The sequence below is a fragment of the Pelodiscus sinensis genome, unplaced genomic scaffold (assembly GCF_049634645.1).
Source record: "Pelodiscus sinensis isolate JC-2024 unplaced genomic scaffold, ASM4963464v1 ctg35, whole genome shotgun sequence".
Taxonomy (NCBI): Eukaryota; Metazoa; Chordata; order Testudines; family Trionychidae; genus Pelodiscus; species Pelodiscus sinensis.
This window is the reverse complement of record NW_027465908.1, coordinates 4,699,843-4,719,380: the sequence shown is the minus strand read 5'-3', so window position 1 is coordinate 4,719,380 and position 19,538 is coordinate 4,699,843. Positions and strand designations below refer to the sequence as shown.

Genomic DNA, 19,538 nt, shown 5'->3' with positions numbered 1-19,538 from the left:
TGCATTATCTAGGATCTCTTTAGTGATGGTGAGATTCAAACATCTTGCTATTTCAATAATTTATTATGCATTTGGTTTAGAGTAAAGAGAATTTTTCCCATGAGTGGGTTCTCTCATTAACAATTTCTACTCAAATTCCAGAAGGAATATTGAGTTAAATTTGTGGCTAGCTTAACTGAACTTTGGTAAAACAAGTTAAACAAAAAAAATTGCAGTATGATGAATTTGTTCGAAGAAGACTATATGAGTAGAGTAGCATATATGTAGCCTATATTGAAAAAAAGGTAATCTGCACAATAAACACATCTTGTCTGGACTAGCATCAACATACAAAATAAATGGCAACATGGAGAATGAACCTAGGCTTTCAATTGCTCGTGCATATTCTTATCATTAGTTGTGTGAGCAAAATTTAGGATATATTTATAAGACCAGGGCTAAAGTTTGTACATTGACTGGTCCTAAACAGAAGTCAGTTTTGACCTTAAATATGCCCATAATTGAATACGCTATGCATTTTATATAATCTGAGTCTTTTCATTAACTACTTATACTTAAGAAGCTACTTTGGTAAAATGAAATTAAACCACTTTATTTATTCAGCTATTTATTTTGCTCAGGAGATGCAAATGAACACACACAGAGGACAAATGTGATTGGGATGAGAGGGATCTGCTCTTATTAAGTATTTGATTATTTAAAATCATCAGAGATTTTGCACACATCACTTGTAGACATCCATAGTCCAAGTTTGGGGTGATATGTGTGACAAGGTTGAAAGGTGATAACATAAACTTGTTTGTAATTGGAAGTAGACTGATACAAACCCCATCCCAAATATAGCCAGACGTTTGAACTGCAAATTAATTTAAAAAAAAATAGCATTCAAATCCTCACACTCAAACTTTTTTTTTTAAGATCTGCTGCCATAATGAACCATCCTGAAGGTTAAAAAAAATCATTTTGCCATTAAAGATGCAAGGGCCATGTTTTCCAAAGTGGGCAGAGATGGAGCTCAGTATATTTGGCCAGAATAGCCTTTGAGAGTCTTTGGATCCCATGTGCCTTACAAAAATTAAAGGTAGGACACAATATAACACAAGCAGCAATTTTCTTATAGTCTGCATTTGTTCTGGGGGCAAATGTCAAGGATTCTTGCTTTCTTCTTTTCTCACACTTTCTTCAGTCGTGCATTGCTCTAGGAATATATTGCCACAGAAAGATATTTCCAAAGCGGTGATTCTGGTCCTTAGCCCGAGATATATCCAAACTCAAGCTCCTTCTATTCTCCTTCTTATAAGACTCTCCAGTCGAAGTTCCAACACTATAAACTTTCCAGTGTCAGCTTCATGACTTACATTTATCATAGCACCTTTATGCTGTACATACCTTAGACTCATAGGGCTGGAATAAACCTCAGGAGGTCATCAAATCCAACCCCCTACTAAAAGCAGAATCAAATCCAAATAAATCATCCCAGCCAGGGCTTTGTCAAGCCAGGACTTAAAAACCTCTAGGGATGGTGATGTGTAAAAGAAATTTATGCAACAATGGAGATTCCACCACCTCCCTAGGGAACCCATCCCAGTGCTTCACCACTCTCCAGTGAAATCGTTTTTCCTAATGTCCAACCTGGACCTCCCCCACTGTAACTTGAGACCATTGCTCCTTGTTCTGCCATCCATCACCACTGAGAACAGCCTCTCTCCATCCTCTTTGGAACCCCTCTTCAGGAAGTTGAAGGCTGCTATCAAATCCCCCCTCCCTCTTCTCTTCTGTAGACCAAATACACCTAAATCCCCCAGCCTCTCCTTGTAAATCATGACTGCCAACCCCCTAATCATTTTTGTTGCACTGGAGCAGTGTGACTAGCTAGGCATTCCTTATGGTACTTTGGAACATCCCCATCATGGGGGTAGGGAGCTGACGTGTTGCTACGTGTCTTGGTTTATAGATGTAATGAACAAACTTCAGCTGTCACATGGCCACTACCTTTGCTCATATAACATTGACTCAAATTAAATTATTTGCCTTCCTCCCGTCCAAAATGACTGTAGTATGTGGTAATATATTAGATATGGATAATTTGGTGGTGTCTAAAAACACTTGGTGTTCCGCGTGGATAATCAGTCATTTGCTGGTGCAAATAACACTTGCAACTTATAAGACATTTAGTTCTCAAAGGGCTTTTCAAACATTCTGTAATAAAGCCTCACAAAATCCCTGCTTGATAGGCATGTTATCCCCATTTTATAGACAGGGAAAAATGAATGCATGAAAAGCTCTACAGCAACTTTGGAGTGGTCTCTGACTAGAGATAGCAAAAGCATGCAAAAATAATATCTTGGACATGATCATCAGAGATGCTCTGCATCCATAAATCCAAGTTTGTCAGAAGCTGGGAATGGGTTAGAGGGGAGGGATCATGTGATGATTACTTTTCCCGTTCACTCCCTGAGGGGCATCTGGCATTGGCCACTGTTGGAAGACAGGATACTGCTAGATGGACCTTTGTATGACCCAGCATGGCCATTCTTATGTTCTTCTCAAACCATTCAATTAAACCAGGATGGCGTGAGACTATAACATAAGGGGGAGAAAAACTACTTATTTTAGCTCGGTAAAGCATCTTGCAGGCTTTCGGAGGCTATATAAAATAACTATATTTAGATAATGACCTCCTCATCACCAATGCAAAAAGCTGGCACTGGTGCAAACAGAGAAGCAGCACTCCATTACTGCAATGATAGGTGGCAGTATAAAGTCCGAAACGAAAGGCCCAGATGTTATGTACCAGCTGCAGCCAGACCCCTTTCGCACCAGAGTTTGGAGTGCACAGACATGGGATGCTCTGTTGCATCCTCGCCCCAAACGCAGCCCGGCAATCCCACGGCCCTGTTAAGCAAATACACTATCCAGTCCCTTTCCCGAAGAATCGCAGCTAGCATTTCTGTGGCGGCGGAGGCGGGGGGAGGGAAAAGCATTTGCTTCTGGGGCTGCCCTACTTCTTCTGGGTCAAGAGAGGAAGCAAAGAAGCTTAAAGAGAGAGTGTGGCTAATACACGTGACTTGCAAGTTGCTGCTGCCTGCACCCGCACTGCCAGTGCGAGCGAGCGAGCGAGCGGCAGCCACGCTGCAGCGCTCTGGGCTCCGCGGCGCTTCCACCCGCCCCCAGCCAGGCGCGCAGCGCAAAGGGACACGAGCGCAGCGCACCCGGAGCAGCGCGTGCGGACCCCGGGAGCGGCGCGCGCCAGCTGGGGCGCAGCAGGGCTCAGGCAGCCGCCGCGGTTGCTGCTCTCCCCCCTTCTCGCCTCCCCTTCCCATTGCACATTCTCTCCTGGCGGCGGCGCCCCACTTTGCAGCAGCCCCACCAGCCCCCGGCAGAGGAACATGGCGACAGGGAGCAGCTGTGGGGAGCTGAGCCTGCCCTGCCTGGCAGCCCTGCTGCTACTTGCATGGAGCCCCTCTCCGCCGGCCGCCGCCAGGACCCTGCTGCTGCACGCGGGGGCTGCGCCCCGGCCTCAGGACCGAGGCTTCGTGCTGCTCCAGGGAGAAGCGCTGAGCCCGGGTGACAGAGGCACGGGCAGGGCAGGCGAGAGGCTCCAGCCGCGGAGGAAGAGGAGCGCTGCGCAGCAGCAAGAGCCCATTAAGGTGTATGGACAGGTGAGTAGCTTGGCAACCCCTCCGACTCCCCAGCTGCAAACCTGCCCAGGCCGAGGCTTTCCTTGCCATACAACCTCCCCCCTCCGCCAAAAGGGAGCAGCGCGGGCAGTGGTGTGCACGCCTTGCAGCTCCCGGGCACTCGCCCCTTGCATCACATCCCCCTCCAGTTGCAAAGGGACACGGAGCCGTTGGGTGGCTCTGTGCAGCGCTCCCCTTATAGAGGGGGTGGCGAAAGCAATGCGCGCAGTCATTCCCTCCCGCTCCTTTGGCACGCACCCGTTCTTAATGCGACCGCAGCATCTTCAATTTGCACCCGCTGTCAACTCTCCTAGCTCAAAGAGGAAGAGACCCACCATGTCCGTTCCCAGAGCTCTCCTTCAGTGTTACATCTAATTTTCCCATTCCTGTATGTAAGAAATTTTGTTATGTGCACGAGGCACGTGTGGATGTGCACCACCATAGAAACTTATGGTGGTGGCTGTGGGTGCTCTGCTAATCAGCTGGTTAGCATTTGCATTTCCCCTGAGTGGTCACCCAAGCACCCAGTTTACAGGCACCACTGCTCTCCTCCCATTTTTCAGGAAAGTAGCTCTGGTAAGACACAGGTCCTGTTAGATCCAACTGACATGGTGCATTGCTTCCTGGCTGGGGAGCTCAGAAGTGTTTATTTTAATATTTGGCAGCTAAAAGCAAACAAAGCAGAAGAGAGCATTGCATCATTCCAGCACAAGGGAGTAAACACTGTTCTGCTTAGAATTGACTAATATTAAAAGCACCGTGCAGGCACCCCCTTATCAAATAATTGAAAGTGAAAGTCGGAACTATTTTACTTGGGGGTCTCTCTGGATAGCAAGGTGCTGCAACAGGAAGGGGTAAATTGTCCTCTGCAATACAGAGTTTAGGCTATCTTATAAACAATCTTATGCAGTGTAGGTGGCTTTCTCAGAATGTCTTGTCAAGTAATCAGACTTCCTCTTGAGCTTTAAAAAAACACCCGTGTTGTTAAACCTGCTGCTTTAGTGCATAAATTCAGGGTAGATTTGTGGTACTGACAATCTGACATTCATTTGTTGACATAGTGGGCAATACAATGAAAAGAACAAATTTGACTGACAATTATAAGTAGTTTAATATCAACTGTGCAGGGCTCTGTTCTGACACTTCTTGCTGTACAAATAACTTCCACTCCCACTAAAGTTGTGCCCAGTCCCATTTTGTATGTGAAATATTTGCCTTTTGCTTTGAGCAAAAAAGGCTGGGTGGCCTTTTTCCTGTAGTCAGGACATGTGCAGGGAGTTATAGGTTGAAAGTTTGGGTGCTGAAAGTTACTCAGCCTAGAAAGTGTCCCGAAATTACAGTTTTGAGGAACTAACCACAGATTTTTGACACAAAATAATGTTTCCCTTTCAGTTTGTAGCCCGCAACACTTCAACCTTCCAACTCCTTCCCCGGGCATTGGCCTAGAGACTGTTTTAGTCACATAGAGCAGCAGCAGGGAACCTTTGGACTTGAGTTATCTAAATGTTAGCATCAAATAAATACACACAGGCCCACGGGAGTGGGGGGGGGAGGGAGCAGTTGCCCCAGGGTCCAGTGAGTCAGAAGGGCCTGGGACTCCTGGTCACCACGGTGCTGGCCATAGCCTTGGGGTCACCAGAGCCCAGTGCAGCACGCTCCGGACAGTGCTAAGAGCTGGTGGGGGGTGGGGGTGGTTGCAGCATGGTCTGGGCAGTGCCGAGGGCTAGATGTCCCAGCGCTGACACTTTTGCCCAAGGCCCCGCCCATACTGCAGCATGGGGCCTGCCCTCCCCCCTCACCTCACGCCGGGGCCCAGCGATTCTGAATACACAATACTGTGTCCCTCTAAAACGGGATATAATCCTCTACAGAATTATTTTCCTAGAAGAAGGTAGGTCGTTTCTTTAGGAACGACTAAGGGAGGGGTGGGGAACCTCAGGTCTGATAGTTGGATGCACCCCCAGCTTGCCTGGATGCAGCGCCCAAAGTTCACAGCCCCCCCCCCACATTGGGGTGCCTGTGCTGGTGCTCCAGCCCCCTCGCAGCCTCACTATGGGGCTGGAGCACACAAAATCTACTAGGCTGTGCCCCCCTAGGCGCTGATGTGTGAGGGGAATGTGAGGAGTGTCTTTCTGCTTCTCATTCAGGCACCACATCAGTGAGGGTTTTTTGTGTGTGGCCCTCAACCCAAAAAAGGTTTCTCACCTCCGGACTAAGGGAAAAGAGATGATTACAATAGCAAATCGCGCATCTGTCTATAGAACTACAATACACATCCTGATGGGTTGGAGGCATTTTATTCAGACTGAACATACATCTGAGCTGCACTTTGTATTATGTGGAGGAGTGATTTGCACATAGTACTTATCATCCCACCCTTCTGCCATAAAAGAAATCCCACCCTAGGCTGCATTTTATACCAGTCTTTCAGAAGCCTTCTTGGGACAGATCTGGGATCTGCCCTCCATCAGCTACTGGGGGTCAAAGAAAGGTGTCTTGTTTCTGAACAGCGAATGGTGTGGAGACCGAACAGGAGCACAGAAGTTTTTACTGTAGTCTCCTTGCTCCAGTTTTAATATTGAACAAGTTTCACTGCACTGGCCACAGACTGATGAAACCCTTTGTTGAGAAATGCAGAGGTCACTTTAAGCAGGGACAGGAAAGGAGTGTTGCAATGCAGGCTGCGAGAGGCAGTCCTGAAGCTAACATAGCAATTGGTCCAATTTACAGAAGTGTAGGCCTCGCTACGTTAAATTATTTGAGTGATGACTTTTCCTTGGGCTCCCTTCTCAACACTGTGAGTTAATTGCTGCTAAAGGGAAGTGTAACTGGCCATTGCTTCATGCTTCTGTTTGGGTTTAGCCAAATAGAAATATCTAGTTTCCCCCCACAATCTAGCATGTAATGCCATTTCCGCTCATCACATCCTACAGATGTTTTGAAGTAGGGGATGTAGATGCTTTGGTGCAGTAAGAGCTGCTTTAATGTAGAAGCAAGAGAAGAGCAGGTTGGGGTAAGGGAGAAATGACGGAGGAGTCGTCAGGTTTTGTTGCTCTGAAGAGAGCCAATTCCTACACTTTTGAAGTGTTGCTTGTTGGCTTCCCTGACACTGAATTTAAGATACATAATGAGGTCATTTTAGAAGAACCTGACACTGTCTTTCACTTTTGGTACCACCGGTTTATCAGTGCCCACTCAGTCTCTGGTGGCTTTCTTTCAACCCTCCTGAACAGCTTAGGTGGAAAGTTTTTGCATCAGTCTGCAACATCAGTCATTGAGTGAAACTGATCACAGTAATTCCAGTACCAACCAGACCTGGACAAATAGAAAGCAGTAGGAGTTAAACATCAAAGTTCCACTCTATTTGGCCTTTTCTTGTTGGCTTTCGTTTTCAAAGAGTGCTTTCCCAGGAGAACTGAGTCACTCTCACTAACAGCCTCATGCACCATTTGAGGCTTGAGTTTTAACCTCTCACCCTTCCACTGCTGCAAAACAAGCTATGAGAAATCTAAGGCCCAGGTTCCAGGTATCAGAGGGAGAATGTCAGCTTGAAACTTCATTTCAGAAAGAAGTTCCTGCTACAATCTTGCAATTTTAACTATGACATGAAGTTGTTCTGTCCTCTGTTAGGTACCTAAACAGGGAAACTGTAGAACTGGTTGCACCTTAAGCGGTCTACTACTTCTCCCTCAGTCACATTTTTTTTGTAACAATGGCAGGGAAAAGAGTCAGATAGAAGGGGAATTTTAAAAAGAGTTAGTGTCAACTTTAGACTCCTGTTGAGTGACTTTGGACTGATCAGTCCAAGACTGCTGCAGTCTGTTCAGTTTCTGTCCTCTGTTCATGATACCCTCTGAGAAATGCACATCTAGCAAACTCTCATGCAGGCTCCATCCAGAGTTTACTAGTCCCCTGCTTTTCCTTTGACTTGAACAAAATGGGCAGTGTGATTCTTGGGGGTTACATGGATTTTCCTGGCACAATGTGACAGACACATGACTTGGGGCCTTTGCTAGTGGTCATGTCAGCTCTCATATGCCCATTGTTTCTCCAATAAGAAATCCAGCTCTGAGCCCCCTTCTCCTCCATCCCTCTCCAAACAGGAAGTAGAGAACCCAAACAAAAATGCAACACTAAGCACTGTTCAGCTTTTGAGAGATCTTTGCAAACCTGATCCTGGCTCTGTAAAATCTTGGACAAATTGCTAATCCTTTGATTTTCCTCATCAGTAACTAGGGGTTAGTACTTTCTACCTCAAAGGGAATCCTGCAATTAATTGGTTGTAGACTGCCTGGCTCCTAGTTGTGTATCTGCAGATCATCAGGGAGTCAGAAACAGGAAGGAAAAGACCTAAACTTGGAGAGGAGGGGGAGCTGCCAAATTAGGGCAGTAAAAATGGGAAACTTTTTGTTCTCAGTTGTCCCTTGGCTTAAGGAGACACGCCATTCTTTTTCTCCCCCGCTGCCTTAAGCGATAGTACCCTGGATGGTTTCCGATAGCCAATTTTCAAAAGCCTTGAGCACCTTAACTTGAGCTTTACTCAATAGGAGCTGCAGGAGCTCAGCACCTTTGAAAATCAGGCCCTGAACTTGAGACATACAACATACCGGTATTTGACTTTGTGCTGTGCCCCAAGTCAGACTTCTTTCCTTTGCCCCCTCTAGTCTCCATCTCTCTCTTGCTTGTGCTAAGGCATCAGCCGCTGTGTTTCAGCCCCATAAGCTGCAAACTAGATTTAGAAAACTCAGTTTCAAGATAAGTGTTTTGTTCCTGGGGGCGGTAGAGATGAATCATTCATCTGCCAACACAGTGCAGCTTTGGGTGCAACTCAGAGCTCTGTGCAGCCTGGGCAGGCCTGCCAGTGGTTCTGGAGCCTGCAGCCAGAGCACTTAGGTTGCCTGTGGACAGCACCTTCCTGTTGAAAGCCTCATCAAGCCATTGGACTCACGACAGTTGTTGCTAACTTGCCTGCAGCTGCTCCTCTCCAGTCCAACAGTTCACGCGCTTTGAACTTCTTGCTTCCTTCCATCTCTAGCATTCACACGCCTAGAGAGTCCCAGGAGTGTCAGACCAGCCTGCTGTCACAGATCTCTGCTGGGGTTTGGAGCACATTGTAGCCACCTGTATAAACTTCCTGGGACAGCCCAGGTGGGAGAGATGTGCAGTTCTGTAAGGGGAATTCCATTCGGAGCGTGCATTGCTGTGTGTGCGGTGGTGAGTGGGGATGTGAAGGACTAGTCAGCTAGTTGACTGTCCGATAAGCAAATGCTTATTGGATAGTGGACAAGGTTGTTGACTAGTTGCCCCCCTCTATCAGAAAGAGGCAGCGAGGGGGTGGGGGAAGGAGGAAGCAGAAGTGGGCACTTAAAAGCAGCAGCGGCATTGCTGCTTTGAAATGCCGGGAGAAGCTTGACGCCAGACTCCACAACGTTTCCAAGCGGTAGCGCTGGATGGAGCCCATGGTCAGTGGGAGTCCCCAGTTGACCCTGGGCTCCACCTGGCACTTTCGCCTTAAAAGGCTGAGAGGCCCGGTTGACTAGCCAGTTACTTGCAATTTAACAACCCTAGTGGGAAGGGGCGAAGAGAGATTCTTCAGTTGCTTGCCTGTTCTCTGGACTAGCTTCCTCCACCACTGTGAAATTCAGTCTCTTAATCCCTCTTGGAAAAAGAACCAGTATAAGTGAGATCTCAGTGGCTGTTTCCCAATTTCTGATGGAAACAAAGGAAACAGACATGTTCAGGAGTGCAATTTCGACAGCCTTGTTCCTTCTTAAAGTCAAGGGAGCTATATGTCATGATTTGACCCCTCGTTGGCCACAGAGACCTCTCATCCAGGCCTTTGTCTCCTGGACTAATTTTTATAACTTCTGACACCCATGCTGTCCTCCCTGCTCCTCTTCAGACAGAATAGAGCAGCAAAAAGTGTCTTGCTCACTGATTTCATGTTAAATCCCCTTTGAAACCTGCCACTGACTTTCTCTGCTGTATCAAGTTTGTTGTGGCTGTCAACGCCCTGTTTAATTCTGCCCCTTAAAAACTACTTTGCTACATTCCTTTTTGTAATGCCCCTACAACTTCACCCTGCCAACAATGCCAGCCTCCCGTCCAATTTGATCACTGTTCCCACTCCCGGGTTCTGCGTGGAGCATCTTCCTCAAACGCATCTGCAAAGCCCTTTAGCATTTAATTTAAACAAAAGAAACATCACTAAAACTAGGCCTGTCATCCTCTCAGTGACCCATCCTTTTAAGACATGTGTTTTGGGGGCAGAAACGATTTCTTCTGGAGTTTATAGAACACGCCATGCACTGAGCCCTACTGCAACACATTGATTAAACGGTTACTTGGTAAGCATCATCCTTAACAAGTGATGTTTACCAGGCAACAGTTAACTGATACCTGGAAGCAGCTACTTCCCCGCGGCCCAGCTGGCAGCCCAAATGTGGGGGCTAGGAGCTGCAGCAGTAGCACCCAAGGTGGGGCTGGGAGCAGAGGGGCTGGAACAGCGGTGGGGGCCTGCAGTGGGGGCCTCTCTCGCCTGACCCCAATGGGCAGAGGTGCCACTCTAACTCCACTGGAGTGCCCCCCTGCTCACGCCCCTTTTAACTGTTAAATGGTTAAATGCAGTGTCAGCACATTTTACATCCCTAGTTTTTACAAGGGTGGGTGGAAATAGGTGAAATAATTTTCTGAGGCCATGTTGCAGTGCAGAGTTTAAGTTTTAAGAGTCCCAAGCAATATTCCCCCATATCTTTTCCATCCATATCAAGAATAACTTTTGTTATGTGTGGCAAGGTATGTGCGAATGTGCACCACCACTAGAAACACAAAACCTAGCTGTGGGTGCTCTGCTAATCAGCGGGACAGCATCTGAATCTCTCCTGAGTGGCCGCATAAGTGCTCAGCTTACAGGGAACACTGATTCCATTCTGGTACCCTGTGCTCAGTCCAGTAACTGTTTTGTTTTCAACCTGATTACATTTGAGGATTGCCAGATCAGTTCTGTTGATTTGTTTACCCCACAGCTATGGGTACAAAACTTTTTGGGGGAGGGAGCCAATTGTGAGGGGGAAGAGGAGGAGAGAAGAGATATGATGATGTGGTTGGAGAAAGAGTATAGAAATCTGCTTGGCATGGCAAATTCCATCTAACTATGTGAAAGCCAAAATCAATTTCACTACATTTGAAATGAACCATACTTAATTTTGACCTAATTTGCCAGCCCATCAATTATGGGCCTTTGAAGAACAGAGTTTAACTTTCTAGCATCCGGCTTCTGTGCTGCATGTTGGTCGGAGTCTAGTACAAACAATAATTTAACAGCTCTTGAGCATTGTTAGGTAGCCAGCCTGCCTGCACTGTCAATGTACCTTTTGTATATTTCAGACAAGCTTACTCATAGCAATGCAGAAACTCAGCCAAAAGCTCCATTTTCTCCTATTTATTCCCAACAGATCATGTTGAAAATCATAGCATTACCCAGCCTGTATAAATCAGTTAGTTAACGAAAATGTCCAATATCACTCTCCCTCATCCCCAGACACACACTATACACATGGTGCAATCAAGGCACAAAGAAGTGAAGTGATTTATACAAGGACACATAAGAACAAGCATTGTGGGTCAGACCCGTGGGACATCTAGTCAAGGAGCCAGTACTAGAGCTGCAGGGGGCATGTAGACAACAGGGCAATTTTGAAGAGGGCTATCCACATCTCCCCTTCCTAGCTGCTGTCAGGTGTTGTTTTAGGGTCCCCCTACGCACAGGGTTACATCCCTGACCATCTTGACTAATAGCCATTGATGGACCTATCTCCCATGAACTTACCTAGGTCTTTTTTAAAATCCAGTTTCACTTTTGGCTCTTAACATCCCGTTGAAACAATTTTCACAGGTTAATTGTGCCTTTTGTGAAGAAGCACTTCTTGTTTGTTCTTGTTTGCTGCCTATTCATTTCATCAGGTGATCCCAGATTTTGGTGTTGTGTGAAACGGAAAATAACAAATAGCACCCAGGAGCAAAAACAGGACTGTAGCCCAAGTCTATAAAGTCCCAGTCCACTGATCTGTCCACTAGGCAACATTGCCTCTTGTAAGTTTCACAGTAGTGGGCCAACCAGTGTCTGCAAATATCTACTCTCTCTCTCTCTCTATCTATATGAGAGAGTTTGTGAAGCAGCAAGACTGTCTGTCTGTCCATCTGTTCAAGAATAAGAGCTAGAACCACCAAAGTTGGTATGCAGCTTTTTCACATCATAACTTAAAGCAAGGTCTGGGTTTTGTTGTATGGGGGAGGCAGGGCTGAAAGCTCCCCCCCTCCCCAGCCCTGATACATACAGGAATGCATAACACTGTACAGACAATAAACAGAATCATCAGGTAGGTGAAAGGGGCTGGCTGGGGGGTTTCTCTTCTGCCCCTGCCTTGGACTGTCCTAGCCCCAAGCCTCCCACCCACCAGGTGCTCTTTAGGAAGGAGAGCAGGGGGCTGTAGCTCTCTCTCTAGGGATAGGAGTAGTGAGTGACTCAACTAGTTGCTCCCCCCCACTGCCTCTATCAGAGAGAGGCAGCAGGGGAGGGGGAGCAGGAGCCAGTACCAGGGGGAGCTGACTTAAAAGCCGGTTTTCCCCAGCACTGTCTCCGCAGGAGGGTGGGGGAGCCAGAGGCATAGTGTGGGGACCAGGCCGGAACCAGGAATCAGCTGATTCCCAGCTCCTGTCCGGTCCCAGACGCCGCACCTCTGCCTTTTAAATATATTAAGAGCTGCCTGTTCTTAACACATTTAAAAGGCAGAGCCACAGAGGGGTTAGCTCACAGGGCCGGGAGCTAACTCCACTGTGGCTCTGCAGTTTCCCTCTTTATCAACTAATCAAGTAGTTGAGGGAACTTTTATTGACTACTCGATTAGCTGATTAAACTCAATTTAATGTCCCTATCCCCCCTCCCCCAATTCATATGGGAACATTGCTGGCTGGTCCCCTTTGTCAGGGAGTGAGGGGAAAGTGCACAGTTTGTGCCATTCCTCGCTCGCTCTGGTTGGGGATCGCAGAGGGGGCAGACATGCACCCCTCCCCCAGCTGTGCCCTCTGGAACTGCTGCGGTCATGGAGAGGCGTTTCTCACCTGGCCCTAAGCCGGTGTGGTGAGAGAGCTGGGACAGTCCTCTCTTCCCTGGGCAGCCTGCACACTGAGCCCCTCATCCCCAGCCTCATTCCAGAGCAATGATTGAAATGAAGAAAAACAAAAATGACTTGAGTTAAGGACCCAAGCAATGGTGGGGCAATCCTCTAGTATAAACGATAGCTGTCTGCATTTACATTCTGTCTTCAGCAGTGGGCTCTGCCCCTGCTTGCTTCAGGCTGAAACGTGGCAGGTAAAGTATTTACTTGGGAACTGTGCTGGGTCACAGTGTTTAGGCTTAAAAACAACAAATAGTCCGGTAGCACTTTAAAGACTAAAAAAACATGTAGATGGTATCCTGAGCCCAGCTTGTTCCTGGTCCCAGACGCCCGGTTCAGAAACAGCCCACTGTTCCTGTTAAAGCAGGTGGAGAGAAGTATTCATGGTTTCATTGTATTTTTGTCATGCAACAGCAAGTTTCAGTGTTTGGCATTTGGCTGGCCATTTGGGCAAATGCTGCTCTTAGTGACACTGGGGTAAGTCAGCAGTTGGGCTGGTGCAGTCAGTAGCATTATGCTAGTTGCACAGTTTGACCCCGTGTCCTTCAGCAGGAGTGCTTAATAACATATTTAGCTACAGTCCAAACAACAGAGTGGTCACAGCCCTAGTGCCGTTGCTGTTACCTCTAATGTTTTCCATATACTGATATTAGCAGAGCCTTAACTTTCCTGTTCCCATATTTGAAGTCCAGCTAAATTCCCTGGGATTTCACAAATTCTTTCTCCATGTTTGGAGACTCCAGTCATGCTGAATAGCTGTGAGCCCCAGGAGCACTGATTCAGTTTGGTGGAGCTGAAATCTAACTGGGTGCCAGTCCCATCTGCTGAGCAGGGAAACCAAATTATCCTAGGCTGTGTCTACACCACGCGATCTTGCGCAAGTAAGCTGACGTTCTAATGTGTGAAATCAGGGCTTCTTGCGCCAGAACTCTGATGCTCCCACTCAGGAGTAAGCCCTTTTGCGCAACTGTTCTTGTGCAAGAGGCCAGTGTAGACAGGCAACATGAATTTCTTGCGCAAGAAAGCCCTATGGTTAAAATGGCCATCAGAGCTTTCTTGTGCAAGAGAACGTCTACACTGGCACGGATGCTCTTGTGCAAAAGCACATGCCAGTGTAGACGCTCTCTTCTGGAAGAGTTTTTGCACAAGAACTCTTCCGCAAAAGAGTTCTTGTGCAAGAAGATGCCAGTGTAGATGTAGCCCCAGTGTTTGTGAATGCCAACCATTGCACACATCCATCCCCTTAAAAAGGGGTTTGAAAGGAAGATTTCTTGATAGGATGTAAGGAGCAAGGAGAAAACAAGTGACTTCACTGTAAAAGGATTATGCTAGTCTGATAGGGTATGTCTACAGTACCACCCTAGTTCGAACGAGGGTGGTAGTGTAGACATACCCATACTTAGTGCTTTGAAATGAATCATCGGGTATGTCTACACTAGCCCCCTAGTTCGATCTAGGGAGGCTAATGAGAGCAACCAAAATTGCAAATGAAGCGCGGGATTTAAATATCCCACACGTCATTGGCATGTTCTCGGCCAGTCGCCATTTTAGAAATTGACTAGCCTGAAGTAACTGCCTGTGTCTACATGCGGCAGTGAAACAGGATTCTGAATCAAAGCTGTTATTCCTCCTGCAATGAGGTTTACCAGCTAATTAGATTTAGGTCTTTAATTCGGAATCTCATTTCACTGTTGCGTGTAGATGTGGGCAGTTACTTTGGGCTAGTCAATTTCTAAAAGGGCGACTGGCCGGGAACATGCTAATGAAGCGCGGGATATTTAAATCCCGCGCTTCATTTGCAATTTCGGTCACCCTCATTAGCCTCCCTTGATTGAACTAGGGGGCTAGTGTAGACATACCCATCCATATTTCATACTAGTGCACAGAAGAGGGTTAGAATAGCCTTGCCTAAAAGCCCCTTGCTTTTGTTAATAAGAGCCATAGAATAATTTCACTTCTGACCCACTAGCACACAGAAAATTGCACAACTTTCTCAATAGCTTGTTTGAAGATCTCATAACTAAACTGCTTAAAGCATCGACTTGTTTCCTACAAGGTTTTCTTTTAAGCCTGGTTAGACAAATACCTGTCAGGGATGGTCTAGATCAGGGGTTGGCAACCTTTTCAAACCAAAGAGCCAAACTACATTACAGTTCAGAACAAGTGGTCAACAAAGAGCTGTATAAGAATGCCCATTTGCATGACTGAAAATATTATTGATAATTGACATAATAATTAATAATAGCATAGATGAAACGTTCTCACAGATTTATTTAACGGGACTTCTGCTGCTGAATCTTTTCACGCATTTCTTCGACGTTTACATAATTGGTCAAATCCAGCTCCATGCACACATTCAGGCTGTCTTCTGTCAATCTTATGGCATGGGGCTGGGGTTGTGCGAGTGCAAGAATTTGGGTTGGAGCGCATGAGGGGCTCAGGGATTCGGGTGTATGATTGGCTCAGAGCACAAGATTGGGAGTGTGGGGGTGCAAGAGTGTTATGGCAGGGGGCTGGGGACGTGGGGCTGCAGGAGTCTGGGCTGAGCTGTCTGAGGGGCTCAGAGCAGAGGGTTTGGGTATATAATGGGCTCAGGGCACAGGGTTGGGGTATGTGTGGGGTCTTATGGCAGGGGACTGGAGATGTGGGGGGATGAGGAGCTCAGGGCAGAGGGTTCAGGTATGTGATGGGCTCAGAGCACAAGGTTGGGGATGTGGGGGGCATGAGCGGCTCAAGGCAGAGGGTTTGGGTGTATGATTGTCTCAGGGAACAAGGTTAGGGTATGTGTGGGGTGTAGGATTTTATGGCAGGAGATTGGGGAGGTGGGTGCATGAGGGGCTCAGGGTTGGTGTGTTGGGGGTGCAGGAGTGTTAAAAATGGCCAGGCTTCATTTTTAAATAAAGCAAAATATTATGTCCAAAACAAAAGCTTTCACCATTGTCTATTTATTGGAGGGACGGGGAATCTTTTTTTGGGGGGGCCACTGAGTTTGGGTGAAGGAGGCAATAGTGACCCGAGGCACAGGATTGGAGTGCAGGAGTTTGGATTGTGACCTAAGGAAGGGGACTTAGGGTCGGGGGGGGATATGGGCTTAGCGGGGGGGGGGCAGAGGGTTTGGGTTATGTGGAGTGGGGGACAGATGGTTTGGGTTGTGTGGAGTAGGGGGGGCAGAGGGTTTGGGTCGTGTGGAGTAGGGGGGCAGAGGGTTTGGGTCGTGTGGAGTAGGGGGCAGAGGGTTTGGGTTGTGTGGAGTAGGGGGCAGAGGGTTTGGGTCGTGTGGAGTAGGGGGCAGAGGGTTTGGGTCGTGTGGAGTAGGGGGCAGAGGGTTTGGGTCGTGTGGAGTAGGGGGGGCAGAGGGTTTGGGTTGTGTGGAGTAGGGGGCAGAGGTTTGGGTCGTGTGGAGTAGGGGGCAGAGGGTTTGGGTCGTGTGGAGTAGGGGGGCAGAGGGTTTGGGTCGTGTGGAGTAGGGGGCAGAGGGTTTGGGTCGTGTGGAGTAGGGGGGGCAGAGGGTTTGGGTTGTGTGGAGTAGGGGGCAGAGGTTTGGGTCGTGTGGAGTAGGGGGGCAGAGGGTTTGGGTCGTGTGGAGTAGGGGGGCAGAGGTTTGGGTCGTGTGGAGTAGGGGGGCAGAGGGTTTGGGTCGTGTGGAGTAGGGGGGGCAGAGGGTTTGGGTTGTGAGGAGTAGGGGGCAGAGGGTTTGGGTCGTGTGGAGTAGGGGGGGCAGAGGTTTGGGTCGTGTGGAGTGGGGGGGAAGAGGTTTGGGTCGTGTGGAGTAGGGGGGCAGAGGGTTTGGGTCGTGTGGAGTAGGGGGCAGAGGGTTTGGGTCGTGTGGAGTAGGGGGGACAGAGGGTTTGGGTTGTGAGGAGTAGGGGGGACAGAGGGTTTGGGTCGTGTGGAGTAGGGGACAGAGGGTTTGGGTCGTGTGGAGTAGGGGGCAGAGGGTTTGGGTTGTGAGGAGTAGGGGGGACAGAGGGTTTGGGTTGTGAGGAGTAGGGGGGACAGAGGGTTTGGGTCGTGTGGAGTAGGGGGGACAGAGGGTTTGGGTTGTGTGGAGTAGGGGGGGCAGAGGGTTTGGGTTGTGAGGAGTAGGGGGGACAGAGGGTTTGGGTCGTGTGGAGTAGGGGGGACAGAGGGTTTGGGTCGTGTGGAGTGGGGGAGGCAGAGGGTTTGGGTTGTGTGGAGTAGGGGGAGCAGAGGGTTTGGGTTGTGAGGAGTAGGGGGGGCAGAGGGTTTGGGTCGTGTGGAGTAGGGGGGGCAGAGGGTTTGGGTCGTGTGGAGTAGGGGGCAGAGGTTTGGGTCGTGTGGAGTAGGGGGGGCAGAGGGTTTGGGTTGTGTGGAGTAGGGGGCAGAGGGTTGGGTCGTGTGGAGTAGGGGGCAGAGGGTTTGGGTCGTGTGGAGTAGGGGGCAGAGGTTTGGGTTGTGTGGAGTAGGGGGGACAGAGGGTTTGGGTCGTGTGGAGTAGGGGGGGCAGAGGGTTTGGGTCGTGTGGAGTAGGGGGGGCAGAGGGTTTGGGTCGTGTGGAGTAGGGGGGGCAGAGGGTTTGGGTCGTGTGGAGTAGGGGGGGCAGAGGGTTTGGGTTGTGAGGAGTAGGGGGGGCAGAGGGTTGGGTCGTGTGGAGTAGGGGGCAGAGGTTTGGGTTGTGTGGAGTAGGGGGCAGAGGGTTTGGGTCGTGTGGAGTAGGGGGCAGAGGTTTGGGTTGTGAGGAGTAGGGGGGGCAGAGGGTTTGGGTCGTGTGGAGTAGGGGGGGCAGAGGGTTTGGGTTGTGTGGAGTAGGGGGACAGAGGGTTGGGTCGTGTGGAGTAGGGGGCAGAGGTTTGGGTCGTGTGGAGTAGGGGGCAGAGGGTTTGGGTCGTGTGGAGTAGGGGGCAGAGGTTTGGGTTGTGTGGAGTAGGGGGCAGAGGTTTGGGTTGTGTGGAGTAGGGGGACAGAGGGTTGGGTTGTGTGGAGTAGGGGGCAGAGGGTTTGGGTCGTGTGGAGTAGGGGGGGCAGAGGGTTTGGGTCGTGTGGAGTAGGGGGGGCAGAGGGTTTGGGTCGTGAGGAGTAGGGGGGGCAGAGGGTTTGGGTCGTGTGGAGTAGGGGACAGAGGGTTTGGGTCGTGTGGAGTAGGGGGGGCAGAGGGTTTGGGTCGTGTGGAGTAGGGGGGGCAGAGGGTTTGGGTTGTGTGGAGTAGGGGGCAGAGGGTTTGGGTCGTGTGGAGTAGGGGGCAGAGGGTTTGGGTCGTGTGGAGTAGGGGGCAGAGGGTTTGGGTCGTGTGGAGTAGGGGGGGCAGAGGGTTTGGGTTGTGTGGAGTAGGGGGCAGAGGGTTTGGGTCGTGTGGAGTAGGGGGGGCAGAGGGTTTGGGTCGTGTGGAGTAGGGGACAGAGGGTTTGGGTTGTGTGGAGTAGGGGGCAGAGGTTTGGGTTGTGTGGAGTAGGGGGCAGAGGTTTGGGTTGTGTGGAGTAGGGGACAGAGGGTTTGGGTCGTGTGGAGTAGGGGGGGCAGAGGGTTTGGGTCGTGTGGAGTAGGGGGCAGAGGGTTTGGGTCGTGTGGAGTAGGGGGGGCAGAGGGTTTGGGTCGTGTGGAGTAGGGGGCAGAGGGTTTGGGTCGTGTGGAGTAGGGGGGGCAGAGGGTTTGGGTTATGTGGAGTAGGGGGCAGAGGGTTTGGGTCGTGTGGAGTAGGGGGCAGAGGGTTTGGGTCGTGTGGAGTAGGGGGGGCAGAGGGTTTGGGTCGTGTGGAGTAGGGGACAGAGGGTTTGGGTCGTGTGGAGTAGGGGGGGGCAGAGGGTTTGGGTCGTGTGGAGTAGGGGGGGCAGAGGGTTTGGGTTGTGTGGAGTAGGGGGCAGAGGGTTTGGGTCGTGTGGAGTAGGGGGGGCAGAGGGTTTGGGTCGTGTGGAGTAGGGGGCAGAGGGTTTGGGTCGTGTGGAGTAGGGGGGGCAGAGGGTTTGGGTCGTGTGGAGTAGGGGGCAGAGGGTTTGGGTCGTGTGGAGTAGGGGGCAGAGGGTTTGGGTCGTGTGGAGTAGGGGACAGAGGGTTTGGGTCGTGTGGAGTAGGGGGGGGCAGAGGGTTTGGGTCGTGTGGAGTAGGGGGGGCAGAGGGTTTGGGTCGTGTGGAGTAGGGGGCAGAGGGTTTGGGTCGTGTGGAGTAGGGGGCAGAGGGTTTGGGTTTTGAGGAGTAGGGGGGGCAGAGGGTTTGGGTCGTGTGGAGTAGGGGGCAGAGGGTTTGGGTCGTGTGGAGTAGGGGGCAGAGGGTTTGGGTCGTGTGGAGTAGGGGGGGCAGAGGGTTTGGGTCGTGTGGAGTAGGGGGCAGAGGGTTTGGGTTGTGAGGAGTAGGGGGGGCAGAGGGTTTGGGTTGTGAGGAGTAGGGGGGGCAGAGGGTTTGGGTTGTGTGGAGTAGGGGGCAGAGGGTTTGGGTTGTGTGGAGTAGGGGGCAGAGGGTTTGGGTCGTGAGGAGTAGGGGGCAGAGGGTTTGGGTCGTGTGGAGTAGGGGGGGCAGAGGGTTTGGGTCGTGTGGAGTAGGGGGCAGAGGGTTTGGGTCGTGTGGAGTAGGGGGGGCAGAGGGTTTGGGTCGTGTGGAGTAGGGGGGGCAGAGGGTTTGGGTCGTGTGGAGTAGGGGGCAGAGGGTTTGGGTTGTGTGGAGTAGGGGGGACAGAGGGTTTGGGTCGTGTGGAGTAGGGGGCAGAGGGTTTGGGTCGTGTGGAGTAGGGGGG

The 19,538-nt window shown here is 50.0% G+C and overlaps 1 protein-coding gene across 2 annotated transcripts in view; it reads left to right on the top strand.

The window, feature by feature from the left end:
• Window positions 1–3,127: 3,127 nt before the first annotated feature.
• The window catches only part of LOC142824489 (sortilin-related receptor-like), a 157,717-nt gene continuing 141,306 nt past the window's right edge, over window positions 3,128–19,538 (top strand). Inside the window, exon 1 of one of the 2 annotated variants that reach the window (XM_075916502.1) lies at window positions 3,128–3,662. In XM_075916502.1, the coding sequence (XP_075772617.1) occupies window positions 3,390–3,662 (273 nt within the window). In that variant the 5' untranslated portion in view covers window positions 3,128–3,389. The remainder of the gene's footprint in view (window positions 3,663–19,538) is intronic. The other variant, XM_075916503.1, reaches the window with a different exon arrangement.